At 38.1% G+C, this 16,634-nt stretch overlaps 1 protein-coding gene across 4 annotated transcripts in view; it reads right to left on the bottom strand.

Annotated features, from left to right (window-relative positions):
- Nucleotides 1-16,634, bottom strand: part of LOC110464112 (pleckstrin homology domain-containing family A member 1-like) — a 65,004-nt gene that overhangs the window by 32,870 nt on the left and 15,500 nt on the right. For all 4 annotated transcript variants that reach the window (XM_021519173.1, XM_021519174.1, XM_021519172.1 and 1 more), the window contains 8 exons: nt 11,647-11,936; nt 10,501-10,560; nt 8,887-8,932; nt 8,649-8,746; nt 4,448-4,567; nt 3,528-3,641; nt 2,893-2,961; nt 1,723-1,784 (listed from right to left, as the gene is read on the bottom strand). In XM_021519173.1, coding sequence (XP_021374848.1) covers nt 1,723-1,784; nt 2,893-2,961; nt 3,528-3,641; nt 4,448-4,567; nt 8,649-8,746; nt 8,887-8,932; nt 10,501-10,560; nt 11,647-11,787 — 710 coding nt within the window. In that variant the 5' untranslated portion in view covers nt 11,788-11,936. The remainder of the gene's footprint in view (nt 1-1,722; nt 1,785-2,892; nt 2,962-3,527; nt 3,642-4,447; nt 4,568-8,648; nt 8,747-8,886; nt 8,933-10,500; nt 10,561-11,646; nt 11,937-16,634) is intronic.

Raw genomic sequence — 16,634 nt, 5'->3', positions numbered from 1 at the left:
TGATAATTTTGATATCATATTTTTGATTTATTTCCATCATTTTTGTTATATGTAAACAGGGACAACTGTCATTGTGTAAATGTCACCCCTCTGCAAAAAGTTCCGATTTTTTTCAAGGAAGATAACTCTTACCCGGATCGAAGTGATTGTAAAATGTAAAATAAATTAATTATAAAGCCATTGTGTATATTTTGTTCAATTTCCCATTCTATATGTATAGATCTTTGTGTCCTGTTGGCTTTTAGCTTGTAGATAATCACTTTTATCCGTTCAAATTCAATAAAAAACACTTTGTGTAACATGTGTTACATATTTTGCGATAAATAAAATATTTGTAGGGTTAATAAGAAATGCTTCTTTTCATTTTATTATTGTTGTTATTGTTCCGAACAATGTCACACCCCAAAAAAACCCGGAAAATATTAAAATTGACGAAAATTCAATTTTTTGGTATTTTTTCCAAAAAAGTCCCCTAACTATCGGAGTGTTAAGATTTTCATAAAATCAACTCTACATTGTTGCATAACCATTATATGAAAGTTTCAACGAATTTCGCTGGTTAATTACGAAAGTGTGGAGCCACCTTAAATTGTTAAGCAAAAGATCAAAGTTTCTTAATTTCTACTGAATAAAGTATTGTAAAATTATCATAATTTTATCAAAACTGGTTATAAAGTTCTGCACTTTAACACATTCTTTTAAAAAAGCATGATTATCTCCCTTCCTCTTCTACAGAAATTGACATTACGGTTATTTGTAAGGTCCTTCTAATTCATGTGCATCACGTTTTTAGTTATATGTTGGGATGATTCTAAATAGTGATCGTGGAAGCTTTGTACTTTTGCCCACTCTAAGTCCATACTTTTGGAGCGACTCAACGTTTTAGAGTGACACCCAGTTTTGGAGCTGCTCCCAGAATTTTGGATCCATTAATTACTGAACATTTCCTTTATTCTAAGATCAATTGATTTCATCAGAAAGAACAACCAGAAATATTCTATTTTGACGTGCTTTTTTCTACATATTTTATTTATATTTTTATTTTGAGCATATGACATCTCTTCCAAGAAATTTTTGAAGCTTGGCAAGATTGTAATCCAATGTATTTCCTCATTGTTGCTTCCTTGTTATATTTGTATGATTTTTAAAAAGAAAACAATAAAAACTATCTTAAGAAAATCCGATTTTTTCTTTGGGAGATTATTTAAATTCCCCACCCCCCGTCCAAACAACAACAACAACAACAACATTGTTTGTACAGTCATTATGTGAATTCTAACAGCTGTCTGATGAGACTGATACTTCCAGCGATCTCATAGTTCTGAAAGAGAAGTTGCTTTAAGAGATATTTGGTCAAATCGGTACCCATTTTTGTTAGAAGTGGACCTCAACCTCTTGGGTGGGTGGGTGGGGGGTGTCAGTGTACCCCCGGTCAACCTCACTTTTAAAATTTTGAATCTTACTACTGTGTTTTCAGTCATATTTCATGAAAATCTGTCAAGCAACTTCAAAATTGTTGATGGAAACACTGACAGACAAACGGGCACCACTGTAAGGCATAAGGTTTACTATAGGCTATATATTTTATCGCTAGATTTCTGGTTCCATTAGTCCAAACCTGAATATAATACACATATTTGTATCAATATAACTATATAGGGAAAGTAATATAAAAGAGTTAATTTATAAATATGAAGAAGATATTTTATAACAATTTCATACTTGGTAGATATCTTCACTTCCTGGACATCGGTTCTGGGTATCAGGCCGAGTGGTTCTTTAGCCTAAAAGATTAAATACATTGGTAAAATGGGACTAGTAATTATTTCTTTCACAGTAATATTAACTCTTGTGCTTGCAGACTATTCATGTATATATTTGGAGGCATGTACATATGACAAAATCACCGGTCAAAACTAAATGCCCCCCCCCCCCCCCCATCCTTCCTGGATTATTTCTGGAAGAGTTCTAATGACTAAGAGATGTTTCTGAAAGAAAATGCAGCAAGTTAAGAAATGTTAGAAATTCCTGACAAAACAGTAAATCTACATATACAGTGCACTCTGTCCCGACTGAACTCTCTGTCCAATCAGTTTTTCTGTCTAAACTAGCCAAAGAATTTGGTTGCGACAATGGTAAAACCCAGAACTCTCTGTAAATGGTAAAACCCAGAACTCTCTGTAAATGGTAAAACCAAGAACTCTCTGTAAATGGTAAAACTCTCTGTAACTGGTGAAACCCAGAACTCTCTGTAAATGGTAAAACCCAGAACTCTCTGTAAATGGTAAAACCCAGAACTCTCTGTAAATGGTAAAACCCAGAACTCTCTGTAAATGGTAAAACCCAGAACTCTCTGTAAATGGTAAAACCCAGAACTCTCTGTAAATGGTAAAACCCAGAACTCTCTGTAAATGGTAAAACCCAGAACTCTCTGTAAATGGTAAAACCCAGAACTCTCTGTAAATGGTAAAACCCAGAACTCTCTGTAAATGGTAAAACCCAGTAGACTCTACCATGCATTGATCTGGATGAATCCATTACGGTCTACAGTGGTGAAAGGGTTAAAAAATAATCTCATTACATATTAAGATAAAAATGGTTTATGTATATATAATGTCAGGATAAATAATTTCTGATAAAAGCAATTTCAGCACATATATATACGCAATAATGATAAAAATGATTTTAACATAAATTATATAATAATGATAAAGAAAAATTTAGCATAACAACTGAATAATCTAAAAGCTGTTTCTGTACTATCTCAATCTTATAAGTATTGCTGAAGATTGTTACATAAAATTCTGTTGTCATGGAAACTTGCAGATCTGCTTCGGCTTCAGAAAATTATTCTTAACATGCTATCACTCTGTTTATCAGAGACTGACTCACCTTCTTAGAACTGAAGTATAAAATATTTTGTTCTGTTAGTACAAAGTACCTCCTCTTCCAGTTTTTTCTCTGTAAAAAGAACCACAGGTAAAGTTATGCACAGCAGACACTATTTTGTGGTTAGCTAGAAGACACTATATTTGGCATCCTCGATATCTAGGGGTTACGCTCACGTTCGCTCTCTGTACTCCAGGAACATGTCATAGCAAAATTTGATAGGCGCCAGGTAAAAAAAAACTGACCAATTGCAGGCTAATACCTATCCTTGAAGATAAAAAATGAGCAAAACCCAACTGCAAAACCAGTAAATTTTACCACTATGTGACCGCGAGATTCAACTAAGAGATGTACATGAAAGGATTAAACTAGTCTTCTTGTCTCATCCACAAGGTGGAGCACACTGAGCCTTCAATTTTGCTATAACATATTCCAGGGATGCAGAGAGCGTAAGTGAGAGTAGAATGGAGTATTAAGGATGTCTATTTGGAAGCAAAACATGCAAGACATGATTTTTTAATTCAATCTGAAAGGCTCTTTTCCTTTGATTCCCTTTATTTAACACAGACAGAAAAATGAGAATTTCTTAGCTCTTATATGACTGGTTGTTGTATCAACGAGACGCTGTATCTTCTCACCATTCCCCCTTGTTTGACTGCGAAGCCTGTCTTGATGGCGGGGAGGCGGTAGGCAGGCTCGCCGTGTGAATCAAATTCACCCTCACTGGACTCCGTCACATCGTCATCACTGGTCTGAAAAGATGACGATGATCATTTGTGTGACCGTGTAATATTATTGTCTATCTAGTGTGTTGATGTTGTGACTGTTTCTTGTCACTTTATTCCTAATCTATTTTTACTATATTTATGAAGCAATAAGCTTGTGCCTGTGAATAAGCCCACCCATATGTATTACAGTTCAGTATACAATGCCTAAAATACCATTTCATTGTTCTGAAGCCAAGACTCTCAGGCTTTTAAAAGATAAACTTAATTATCAATAATTCGTCCATATAATGATCAAACATCAACTGTCATATTATGCTCAAGGTGAAATGAAAGTTATTTTAGCATACATCCTTCATTTCATCGCTAAATAAAATAACTATCCTGACACAACTATAAAATAGTTGTATTTATACTGCAATAAGCCCAAGCTTGTTATTAAATTGTAATTTACCTTGGCAAACACTACTCATTAACGTGGTGAAAATCAATATCTGTGATTGTGTCATGTAAGTATTGAACTACTGTTCAAAATTAAAAGACAATACATACAAAAAAATCGAAATACCTGGTACATTTAAAAATAAAATAAAAAAATGAATAGTGTTTTTATTTCTATTTTTTAAACAATCTTTGTTAAACTTGAGCTATAGTTATTGTATTCCATTAAAAATCTTCAAACTAGCATAAAAATCTGTGACTCAGGTATACCAAATAAAACATCATTTCCTGAGTTTTAACAATTCCTTTCAAAAATTGAAATTTCTCTGAAGTTGATTTAATCTACTCCCGTATTTCCCTGTCGATGTTATGGAAGCTTAACAGTTATGTACCTGTATTGGTATTTTACACACCACACCTCCAGCGATTTCTGTTTTGTAACCTCGGTCTGACACACCATCTTGGTGCCATTCATTGACTCGCTCCTTGGTACTCTCCATGGATGTCGGAACCTGTCAAATAAGTACCAGTTTCTTTTAGAAGGTATAACATATAGTTTCGCAGGTGTAGCAACCTTAATATGATCCTACTGTCATCATTATTATATAGGAACCTTACCGTGATCCTACTGTCATTGTTATTATATAGGAACCTTACCGTGATACTACTGGCATCGTTATTATATAGGAACCTTACCGTGATACTATTGGCATCGTTATTATATAGGAACCTAACTGTGATCCTACTGGCATCATTATTATATAGGAACCTTACCATGATACTACTGGCATCGTTATTATATAGGAACCTAACTGTGATCCTACTAGCATCATTATTATATAGGAACCTTACTGTGATCCTACTGGCATCATTATTATATAGGAACCTTACCGTGATACTACTGGCATCGTTATTATATAGGAACCTTACCGTGATACTATTGGCATCGTTATTATATAGGAACCTAACTGTGATCCTACTGGCATCATTATTATATAGGAACCTTACCGTGATCCTACTGTCATCATTATTATACAGGAACCTTACTGTGATCCTACTGGCATCGTTATTATATAGGAACCTTACCGTGATCCTACTGGCATCGTTATTATATAGGAACCTTACCGTGATCCTACTGGCATCGTTATTATATAGGAACCTTACCGTGATCCTACTGGCATCGTTATTATATAGGAACCTTACCGTGATCCTACTGGCATCGTTATTATATAGGAACCTTACCGTGATCCTACTGGCATCGTTATTATATAGGAACCTTACCGTGATCCTACTGGCATCGTTATTATATAGGAACCTTACCGTGATCCTACTGGCATCGTTATTATATAGGAACCTTACCGTGATCCTACTGGCATCGTTATTATATAGGAACCTTACCGTGATCCTACTGGCATCGTTATTATATAGGAACCTTACCGTGATCCTACTGGCATCGTTATTATATAGGAACCTTACCGTGATCCTACTGGCATCGTTATTATATAGGAACCTTACCGTGATCCTACTGGCATCGTTATTATATAGGAACCTTACCGTGATCCTACTGGCATCGTTATTATATAGGAACCTTACCGTGATCCTACTGGCATCGTTATTATATAGGAACCTTACCGTGATCCTACTGGCATCGTTATTATATAGGAACCTTACCGTGATCCTACTGGCATCGTTATTATATAGGAACCTTACCGTGATCCTACTGGCATCGTTATTATATAGGAACCTTACCGTGATCCTACTGGCATCGTTATTATATAGGAACCTTACCGTGATCCTACTGGCATCGTTATTATATAGGAACCTTACCGTGATCCTACTGGCATCGTTATTATATAGGAACCTTACCGTGATCCTACTGGCATCGTTATTATATAGGAACCTTACCGTGATCCTACTGGCATCGTTATTATATAGGAACCTTACCGTGATCCTACTGGCATCGTTATTATATAGGAACCTTACCGTGATCCTACTGGCATCGTTATTATATAGGAACCTTACCGTGATCCTACTGGCATCGTTATTATATAGGAACCTTACCGTGATCCTACTGGCATCGTTATTATATAGGAACCTTACCGTGATCCTACTGGCATCGTTATTATATAGGAACCTTACCGTGATCCTACTGGCATCGTTATTATATAGGAACCTTACCGTGATCCTACTGGCATCGTTATTATATAGGAACCTTACCGTGATCCTACTGGCATCGTTATTATATAGGAACCTTACCGTGATCCTACTGGCATCGTTATTATATAGGAACCTTACCGTGATCCTACTGGCATCGTTATTATATAGGAACCTTACCGTGATCCTACTGGCATCGTTATTATATAGGAACCTTACCGTGATCCTACTGGCATCGTTATTATATAGGAACCTTACCGTGATCCTACTGGCATCGTTATTATATAGGAACCTTACCGTGATCCTACTGGCATCGTTATTATATAGGAACCTTACCGTGATCCTACTGGCATCGTTATTATATAGGAACCTTACCGTGATCCTACTGGCATCGTTATTATATAGGAACCTTACCGTGATCCTACTGGCATCGTTATTATATAGGAACCTTACCGTGATCCTACTGGCATCGTTATTATATAGGAACCTTACCGTGATCCTACTGGCATCGTTATTATATAGGAACCTTACCGTGATCCTACTGGCATCGTTATTATATAGGAACCTTACCGTGATCCTACTGGCATCGTTATTATATAGGAACCTTACCGTGATCCTACTGGCATCGTTATTATATAGGAACCTTACCGTGATCCTACTGGCATCGTTATTATATAGGAACCTTACCGTGATCCTACTGGCATCGTTATTATATAGGAACCTTACCGTGATCCTACTGGCATCGTTATTATATAGGAACCTTACCGTGATCCTACTGGCATCGTTATTATATAGGAACCTTACCGTGATCCTACTGGCATCGTTATTATATAGGAACCTTACCGTGATCCTACTGGCATCGTTATTATATAGGAACCTTACCGTGATCCTACTGGCATCGTTATTATATAGGAACCTTACCGTGATCCTACTGGCATCGTTATTATATAGGAACCTTACCGTGATCCTACTGGCATCGTTATTATATAGGAACCTTACCGTGATCCTACTGGCATCGTTATTATATAGGAACCTTACCGTGATCCTACTGGCATCGTTATTATATAGGAACCTTACCGTGATCCTACTGGCATCGTTATTATATAGGAACCTTACCGTGATCCTACTGGCATCGTTATTATATAGGAACCTTACCGTGATCCTACTGGCATCGTTATTATATAGGAACCTTACCGTGATCCTACTGGCATCGTTATTATATAGGAACCTTACCGTGATCCTACTGGCATCGTTATTATATAGGAACCTTACCGTGATCCTACTGGCATCGTTATTATATAGGAACCTTACCGTGATCCTACTGGCATCGTTATTATATAGGAACCTTACCGTGATCCTACTGGCATCGTTATTATATAGGAACCGTACCGTGATCCTACTGGCATCATTATTATATAGGAACATTACCGTGATCCTACTAGCATCATTATTATATAGGAACCTTACCGTGATCCTACTGGCATCATTATTATATACGAACCTTCCTATGGTACTACTGGCATCAATATTATATAGGAACCTTACCGTGATCCTACTGGCATTGTTAATATATAGGAACCTTACCGTGATCCTACTGGCATCGTTATTATATAGGACCCTTACCGTGATCCTACTGGCATCATTATTATATACGAACCTTCCAATGGTACTACTGGCATCAATATTATATAGGAACCTTACCGTGATCCTACTGGCATCGTTATTATATAGGAACCTTACCGTGATCCTACTGGAAACGTTATTATATAGGAACCTTACCGTGATACTACTGGCATCGTTATTATATAGGACCCTTACCGTGATCCTACTGGCATCGTTATTATATAGGAATCTTACTGTGATCTACTGGCATCGTTATTATATAGGATCCTTACCGTGATCCTACTGGAAACGTTATTATATAGGAACCTTACCGTGATCCCACTGGCATCGTTATTATATAGGAACCTTACAGTGATCCTACTGGCATCATTATTATATAGGAACCTTACCGTGCTCCTACTGGCATCGTTATTATATAGGAACCTTACAGTGATCCTACTGGCATCATTATTATATAGGAACCTTACCGTGATACTACAGGCATCGTTATTATATAGGAACCTTACTGGGATCTACTGGCATCGTTATTATATAGGAACCTAACCGTGATCCTACTGGCATCGTTATTATATAGGAATCTTACTGTGATCTACTGGCATCGTTATTATATAGGAACCTAACCGTGATCCTACTGGCATCGTTATTATATAGGAACCTTTCCGTGATCCTACTGGCATCGTTATTATATAGTAACCTTACCGTGATCCTACTGGCATCATTATTATATAGGAACCTTACCGTGATCCTACTGGAATCATTATTATATAGGAACCGTACCGTGATCCTACTGGCATCGTTATTATATAGGAACCTTACTGTGATCCTACTGGCATCATTTAAAGCCTCTATCCACATCCTCATATCTTTGCTGTCATCAGCCTGAAGGAACATCGTCTTCCCCGCAAAATTAACCACTGAATACAGAAAATAAAAGTACAAGTTAAGTTTTTTTATAATGACCAATGATAACATTATTTTCTCATGATCAGTGACTATGATGTAAGTTATTCATAATTATAAGTTATTGTTAAATTGTACAAGACATTGAACTTACCAAAACAGCTATCAACTTTTGGGTGCTGTTTCCTTGCATCACTAACCTTAAAAAACAAACAAAGATAAGGAATTAATGTCACTTAACTGAATAACATAATGTTGTGTGTATACTGCCAGAGTACTGAACTGTAACATGTACAGTGATTAGCTCCAGGAAGGCTGCTCTCAGATATCATCAAGTGTTGGAACAGTAGAGCCATAAACAGTCAGTGAGAAAACACTGTAGGTCTATGGGAATCAATGGCTTGTCTTCATAGACCAAGTTGTCTATGCTGTTTCCCTACCATGTGTATGATTCCATGATAAGTCTAGAGGTGAGGGGAAAAGGAGCTTCCTTTAATATAGGTGGAGGCACGGTAGTCTAGTGGTAGGACACCGGACTCGTGACTGAAGGGTTGCAGGTTCAAGTCACGGCACAACACTGTGTTGTATCTTTGAGCAAGATACTTTACTCCGCTTGTTCCGGTCACTCAGCTGTAAATGAGTGTGTGGTTGGGCAGTGCTAGAATTGTAGAATGCTAGCTGTGAGCGCCAAAATGGCAGTACCGGCTGTATGATATGCTCCCCAGGGAGTTGAGAAAGATATTGGCTGGTTGCAAAGGCCCTATAACCACGGATAATAATTTGTGAATCGCTTTGAGACAACCTAGGAACTAGGTTGTGATAAAGCGGTATATAAGAACCTTAAATTGTTATTATTATTAGTAGTAGTAATTTTACAATATCAAGCATTATATATATGTAAGTAAACTTTAATTTGGTCAAGGTTGGGTGTATGGAAGTTTCAGTACATATTGTGTAGGTCTATAGATATCTACATGATAGAGACCTAATGTTTATGGTGGGTAAATTTGAAATTCTAAAACTGATCCTGGCTGAAACCATCTTGGTGGCACAGAAATATCACGTGATTAACAAATACACCTAGACCAGAAGTGTGCCAGCATTATACAGACAGAGATCAAAATGCAGAGTTTCTGAGTTTTGTTACAATGAATTAAGATTCATGCAGACATGCTTTTTTCACTTGTGAATTACATTTGTTTGATGTAGAAGCGGTTTAAACTAGTGATAATTAACATTTTATAATTTTTGTTTGGTACTCCTAGACTCCTTAATACAAATTGTGGCAAATTTTCTAAAAGGTCAGACTCAGTGTTAATCTAGACCTGTGTAGGTTCTTTTCTAAAGGTTCAGCCAGTTGAAATGAATGAACTCACACAAAGCAGCTTGGACTCAATACCATACACCAAGGGAGATAACTGCTTCTGTGCCCGTGTTTCATTTGTCTTTTTCAAATATCAGTGGTCAGGTGATGTTCTTATATGCATTTCTATAAAATTGGAGATTAAACCTTTCACCCCTATGTAACTTTAGTAGACTCTACCATGCATTGATCTGGATGAGTCCATTATGGTCAACAGTGGTGAAAGGGTTAAACTGGGAAATGACAGCATGACTATATATCTAGTTCCTCCTACATTTAGTTCGATTTATTTTACAGGCATTTTCAGTGCTACAAGTAATACCTTTATAGGATATTGACATTCTGGTAATATACTGTCTGTTAGAAAATGGGGGAAGGGGAGACAACTGTCCTTGTAATTTTTACCTTGGAAATGAATTGTAGAGGGATACCATCTACTGGTGTTCTGTTGTTGTGGGGAAGATTCTGTAAACAAAATAAAATTTGATGATTATTAATAGCATATATTTTCATTATTATTATTATATCACATTTGATACAGTACCCTATCTGCTGTAGGTAAACACTCTAAAGCTGTCAACAATACTGAGAGGATATTCAATGTTTCCTGTTGTACCATACAATGTCACAAGAAAGGCAGAATATCAATATTTTTCATGAGTGAAAATATCGGTACATTCTGCCATACAAGTGAAATATATATATGGTAGTAAACTGTACACCATCAAACATCCTCTATATATATGGTAGTAAACTGTACACCATTAAACATCCTCTATATATATGGTAGTAAACTGTACACCATTAAACATCCTCTATATATATGGTAGTAAACTGTACACCATTAAAACATCCTCTATATATATGGTCGTACACTGTACACCATTAAACATCCTCTATATATATGGTAGTAAACTGTACACCATTAATCATCCTCTATATATATGTATATATATAACTGTTTGATTTGGTGAGATGTAATATCTTAGATACATATTACTTTAGGAAATCACCCTTTAAAAGCAGCAAAATGCAAAAAAGAGCAGGAATCAAATTAGTAGCGTAATATCTGATGCCAGGTTCTAAATACGTCATGTTTAACTACAAAGTAGAGTGCCGTTTTGACTGGGTTATTCAATCAATTCTGCCATTTGCTGCTATATCTCAGGTGTACCAAAACAACAACTTCTTCTGATATAGCTTCATCTGAACTTGAAACTGAATTTAAATTCTACACAGTGAATAGAAAGTACCATTCTGATTGGACGATACTTAAATTTGATCTATTCACATATGAAGCAGGGATAATTCTGGATAGGGCCATGGGGCCATTGACCCCTGAATGTTCCAATTTTCTTTAATTTTATATAGAATGACCACTCTCAATTTTGATATTGACTAAAAAATTGCTGAAAATGGCCCACTGCTCTCAAATTCCAGGATTTTCCCTGATGAAGATATAATTTTTCTTATATTTCAGAGTAATTACATAAATTCCTTCCTCAATTAATTAAGCAGAGGAAAATGACACAATCAAAGTCCATATCTTACCAGGGGATTATCCATGAAGTATTGAAACTTCCCTTCTTTGGTGTTAAGTATGAAATATCGTCGACTAAAACGGCCACTGTTTTCTTTTTCCTCAATATTGAGGAACCCACACAAGCGCCCGCGCTTGTCCATGTAAGGCATGGTGTTGGACTCAAAGAACGGAGACGATTTGGCGTAGTTTTAGGCACAAGGCATCGTAGACTTCCCTACTAGAATGTGTCACCTGGCCTAGACATTATCCGTCCAGGTCAGTGTACACGTCCTGAACTCCTTAGCGCAAGCTTGACTGTCTGGAAACAGGAAATATACCAATATCAATTACAAAAGCTTGATATTATTGTTGTTTGCATATAATAGAATATGTGTTTACATTGGAAATACTGAATAGATAACAGAAAGACAACGATAATGGACAACCCTGGCTAAATGTTTCCCTATGGCTGTGGATCACAATCAAACAAGACCACTAAACACAGTTATAACATCTTCCTTTGTTTCCATTGTACATTTTATAATAATAGGTGGATTGGTCGAACGGTCAAGTCAATGGCCTGAAAGCTTCTACCCAGATGACCAGAGGTAAACTCCCGTACAATTTTCATTAAAAAGGTTTTTTGGTCCTTTACTTTAAGAATAGAGAACTCCTCCTAGTGGAGTCCTTTCTTGACTTCGTAATGACCCCAGACTTCTTCAGCTGAAAGTTAGACAGCCAAAACCTTCCCGAGGGTGCATGGAGATTTTCACTTTCCCTACTCTCAAAATATTTATATATAATAAACCTTTTTCTAATAATGCCAATTGTACACGCATGTGCACTACTATGACCATCAACTTGTTAACCCATTTACTATGTTATACTATAATTTATCAGAATTTACAATTTAACGAAACTCAGTTCACTATGGGGATTTTGATCCCAATTAGACCTCCTGATAAAAGCATTGGAAGATTTTGCTGCAATACTGTATCACTTAAAGGATACTGTATTAGAAACATGGCCCTTGACTCTCTAGCTTAAGGCCTGTTTCACAGCCCTTGACTCTAGCTTAGGGCCTGTTTTACAGCCCTTGACTCTAGCTTAATGCCTGTTTCACAGTCCTTGACTCTAGCTTAAGGCCTGAATTTACAGCCCTTGACTCTAGCTTAAGGCCTGAATTCACAGCCCTTGACTCTAGCTTAAGGCCGTAATTCACAGCCCTTGACTCTAGCTTAAGGCCGTAATTCACAGCCCTTGACTCTAGCTTAAGGCCTTAATTCACAGCCCTTGACTCTAGCTTAAGGCCGTAATTCACAGCCCTTGACTCTAGCTTAAGGCCGTAATTCACAGCCCTTGACTCTAGCTTAAGGCCTTAATGCCTGTTTCACAGTCCTTGACTCTAGCTTAAGGCCTGTTTCACAGTCCTTGGCTCTAGCTTAAGGCCTGTTTCACAGCCCTTGACTCTGGCTAATTAAGGCATGTTTCACAGCCCTTGACTCTAGCTTAAGGCCTGAATTCACAGCCCTTGACTCTAGATTAAGGCCTGTTTCACACTCCTTGACTCTAGCTTAAGGCCTGTTTCACAGCCCTTGACTCTAGCTAATTAAGGCATGTTTCACAGCCCTTGACTCTAGCTTAAGGCCTGTTTCACAGTCCTTGACTCTAGCTTAAGGCCTGTTTCACAGCCCTTGACTCTAGCTAAAGGCCTGTTTCACAGCCCTTGCCTCTAGCTAATTAAGGCCTGTTTCACAGCCCTTGGCTCTAGCTAATTAAGGCCTGTTTCACAGCCCTTGACTCTAACTAATTAAGGCATGTTTCACAGCCCTTGACTCTAGCTTAAGGCCTGAATTCCCAGCCCTTGACTCTAACTAATTAAGGCATTTTTCACAGCCCTTGACTCTGGCTAATTAAGGCATGTTTCACATCCCTTGATTCTAGCTAATTAAGTGCTGTTTCACAGCCCTTGGCTCTAGCTAATTAAGTGCTGTTTCACAGCCCTTGATTCTCGCTAATTAAGGCCTGTTTCCCAGCCCTTGACTCTAACTAATTAAGGCATTTTTCACAGCCCTTGACTATAGTTTAAGGCCTGTTTCACACCCCCTGACTCTAACTAATTAAGGCATTTTTCACAGCCCTTGACTCTAGCTAATTAAGGCCTGTTTCACAGCCCTTGACTCTAGCTTAAGGCCTGAACTCACAGCCCTTGACTCTAGCTTAAGGCCTGTTTCACAGCCCTTGAGTCTAGCTAATTAAGGCCTGTTTCACAGCCCTTGACTCTAACTTAAGGCCTGAACTCACAGCCCTTGACTCTAGCTCAAGGCCTGTTTCACAGCCCTTGACTCTAGCTTAAGGCCTTAACTCACAGCCCTTGACTCTAGCTTAAGGACTGTTTCACAGCCCTTGACTCTAGCTTAAGGGCTGAACTCACAGCCCTTGACTCTAGCTTAAGGCCTGTTTCACAGCCCTTGACTCTAGCTTAAGGCCTGTTTCACAAACTTTTTCACCATTTGAGCTATATGTACATGGTCAACAGTGATACACCTAATAGAAGCCGTCTTTATTTATCGCGATCCAAACGGTTGAACCGGTCAGACCACAGTTAAATATAGTAATCTGATGCTGTTTTCAGGCGAGCCTTGACAAAGCCTTGCAAGGCCTGCATAAACCTTTGTAGGTCCGCCAGGATTCATAACCGAAAATGTTATGTTTGAAAATGGATGTACCAGTTGTTCTGCATATATATATATATAAGTGAACAGGCCCCGGTCCATACCTTTTATACAAATCTGTCCTTTTTCGAAGTCTTTGCCTCAAATGACAACAACATTATTTACAACCCCGGTTTGGGTGTCTCTTTGCCAAGTGTACCTGTACACACAGTACTTAAATCAAGGGTTATTCACAGGCACCGTCGTAACAGGAAAGGGAAAATGGGCCAGCCCAATACAAAACCTGGGAGCTCCATACCCTTCCTAGACGTTCTAACAAATTGAGCTACGTATACCCGATCATTGATTGTCACGGATCTAGATCAAATCTAACAAATAATTACAGGTATTTGAAGTTTCCATTAGTCAGATTTCAGGATCCACTGACAAAGAATTCAAGATTTTCTCCCCATCTCTCAGGAGCCAGCATCACTATAGCTAATCTAAAGACTCTGAAGATTTTACTGAATTTCCTTTTCAAAATGCAAACAAATTTAAATCAGTGTTCTTTCTACATCAATTTTACAACAGCCTGTTCCTACATGAATTAGGAAAATGTAGCACTATTTTCATTCAAATTGGGAAGATTTCCTCATTTTCTTCATTTTAGGAAAATAAAACACCTTTCTGCTAGAGGCAGCAGACTGTTCTGTTTTTGGCTGCAAAACTAGGGGAAGGGAGGGGGGGGGGGGGGGGTCACTGTGAACAAAGATGTTTACTTTACTAGACAATTATTATTATCACAATAGAAACTACCAGGCCAGGTACTTTAGTTTGATTCGCCACTAGATTCACCTATAGACTACCTCTAGTAATGCTAACGTACAGGACGTTATAGGTCCTTTGTATGATGGTACACACTGTAATGGAATTTACTCAAATTCAATTATTATCCACTTGGCTGCATGTCAAAAATCTTATCCTCAAGTATGGGTGTGTATATATATACATTTAGTATTTACTGTATTCATCATAATTATCGCCCATCCCACTATTAAGCGAACCTAATTCTTCTTCCAGCACATACTGAAATGGTATATAAGCACACGATTACCTAAATATGTCTGCTCTGGTTATATAATAGTACTTATATATGTCCATCTCTTGGGTCTGCTCAGGTTTAATAATAGTACTTGATACTTGATTATATCAGACAATTCAGTTTTGCTAAAACAAAACTTTTGGAATTCTTTCTGCAAAAACATATATATATATATACCTTACTTACGGGACTTCTATGACAAGATAATACAGACGAGCTAAACAAAATTTGTTTTGAGTGTAAAATTCAGCATGGCCAGACCAGGGTTCAAACCCTGCACTTCAAACTGTTATACTGTAACATATATTCTAACCAATTGAGCTACCTAGTCAATGACAGTGCACTGGCTAAATTGCAACAGGAGTATAAGTACCACAGGGCGGAACAATATACGCCCGTCTCCTGTGAATCTGACATACTAACAGGAGTACAACAGGGCGGAACAATATACGCCTGTCTCCTGAGAATCTGACATACTAACAGGAGTACCACAGGGTGGAACAATATGCCCCCGTCTCCTGTGAATCTGACATCCTAACAGGAGTACCACAGGGCGGAACAAGATACGCCCGGCTCCTGTGAATCTGACACCCTAACAGGAGTACCACAGGGCGGAACAATATACCCCCGTCTCCGGTGAATCTGACATACTAACAGGAGAACCACAGGGAGGAACAATATACACCCGTCTCCTGTGAATCTGACATACTAACAGGAGTACCACAGGGAGGAATAATATACCCACGTCTCCTGTGAATCTGACATACTAACAGGAGTACCACAGGGCGGAACAATATACGCCTGTCTCCTGAGAATCTGACATACTAACAGGAGTACCACAGGGAGGAACAATATACGCCCGTCTCCTGTGAATCTGACATACTAACAGGAGTACCACAGGGTGGAACAATATACGCCCGTCTCCTGTGAATCTGACATACTAACAGGAGTACCACAGGGTGGAACAATATACGCCCGTCTCCTGTGAATCTGACATACTAACAGGAGTACCACAGGGTGGAACAATATACGCCCGTCTCCTGTGAATCTGACATACTAACAGGAGTACCACAGGGTGGAACAATATACGCCCGTCTCCTGTGAATCTGACATACTAACAGGAGTACCACAGGGTGGAACAATATACGCCCGTCTCCTGTGAATCTGACATACTAACAGGAGTACCACAGGGTGGAACAATATACGCCCGTCTCCTGTGAATCTGACATACTAACAGGAGTACCACAGGGTGGAACAATAT

The sequence above is a fragment of the Mizuhopecten yessoensis genome, unplaced genomic scaffold (genome assembly GCF_002113885.1).
Source record: "Mizuhopecten yessoensis strain PY_sf001 unplaced genomic scaffold, ASM211388v2 scaffold10961, whole genome shotgun sequence".
In the NCBI taxonomy this organism is placed as follows: Eukaryota; Metazoa; Mollusca; class Bivalvia; order Pectinida; family Pectinidae; genus Mizuhopecten; species Mizuhopecten yessoensis.
This window is presented reverse-complemented; position numbering and strand designations above follow the sequence as displayed.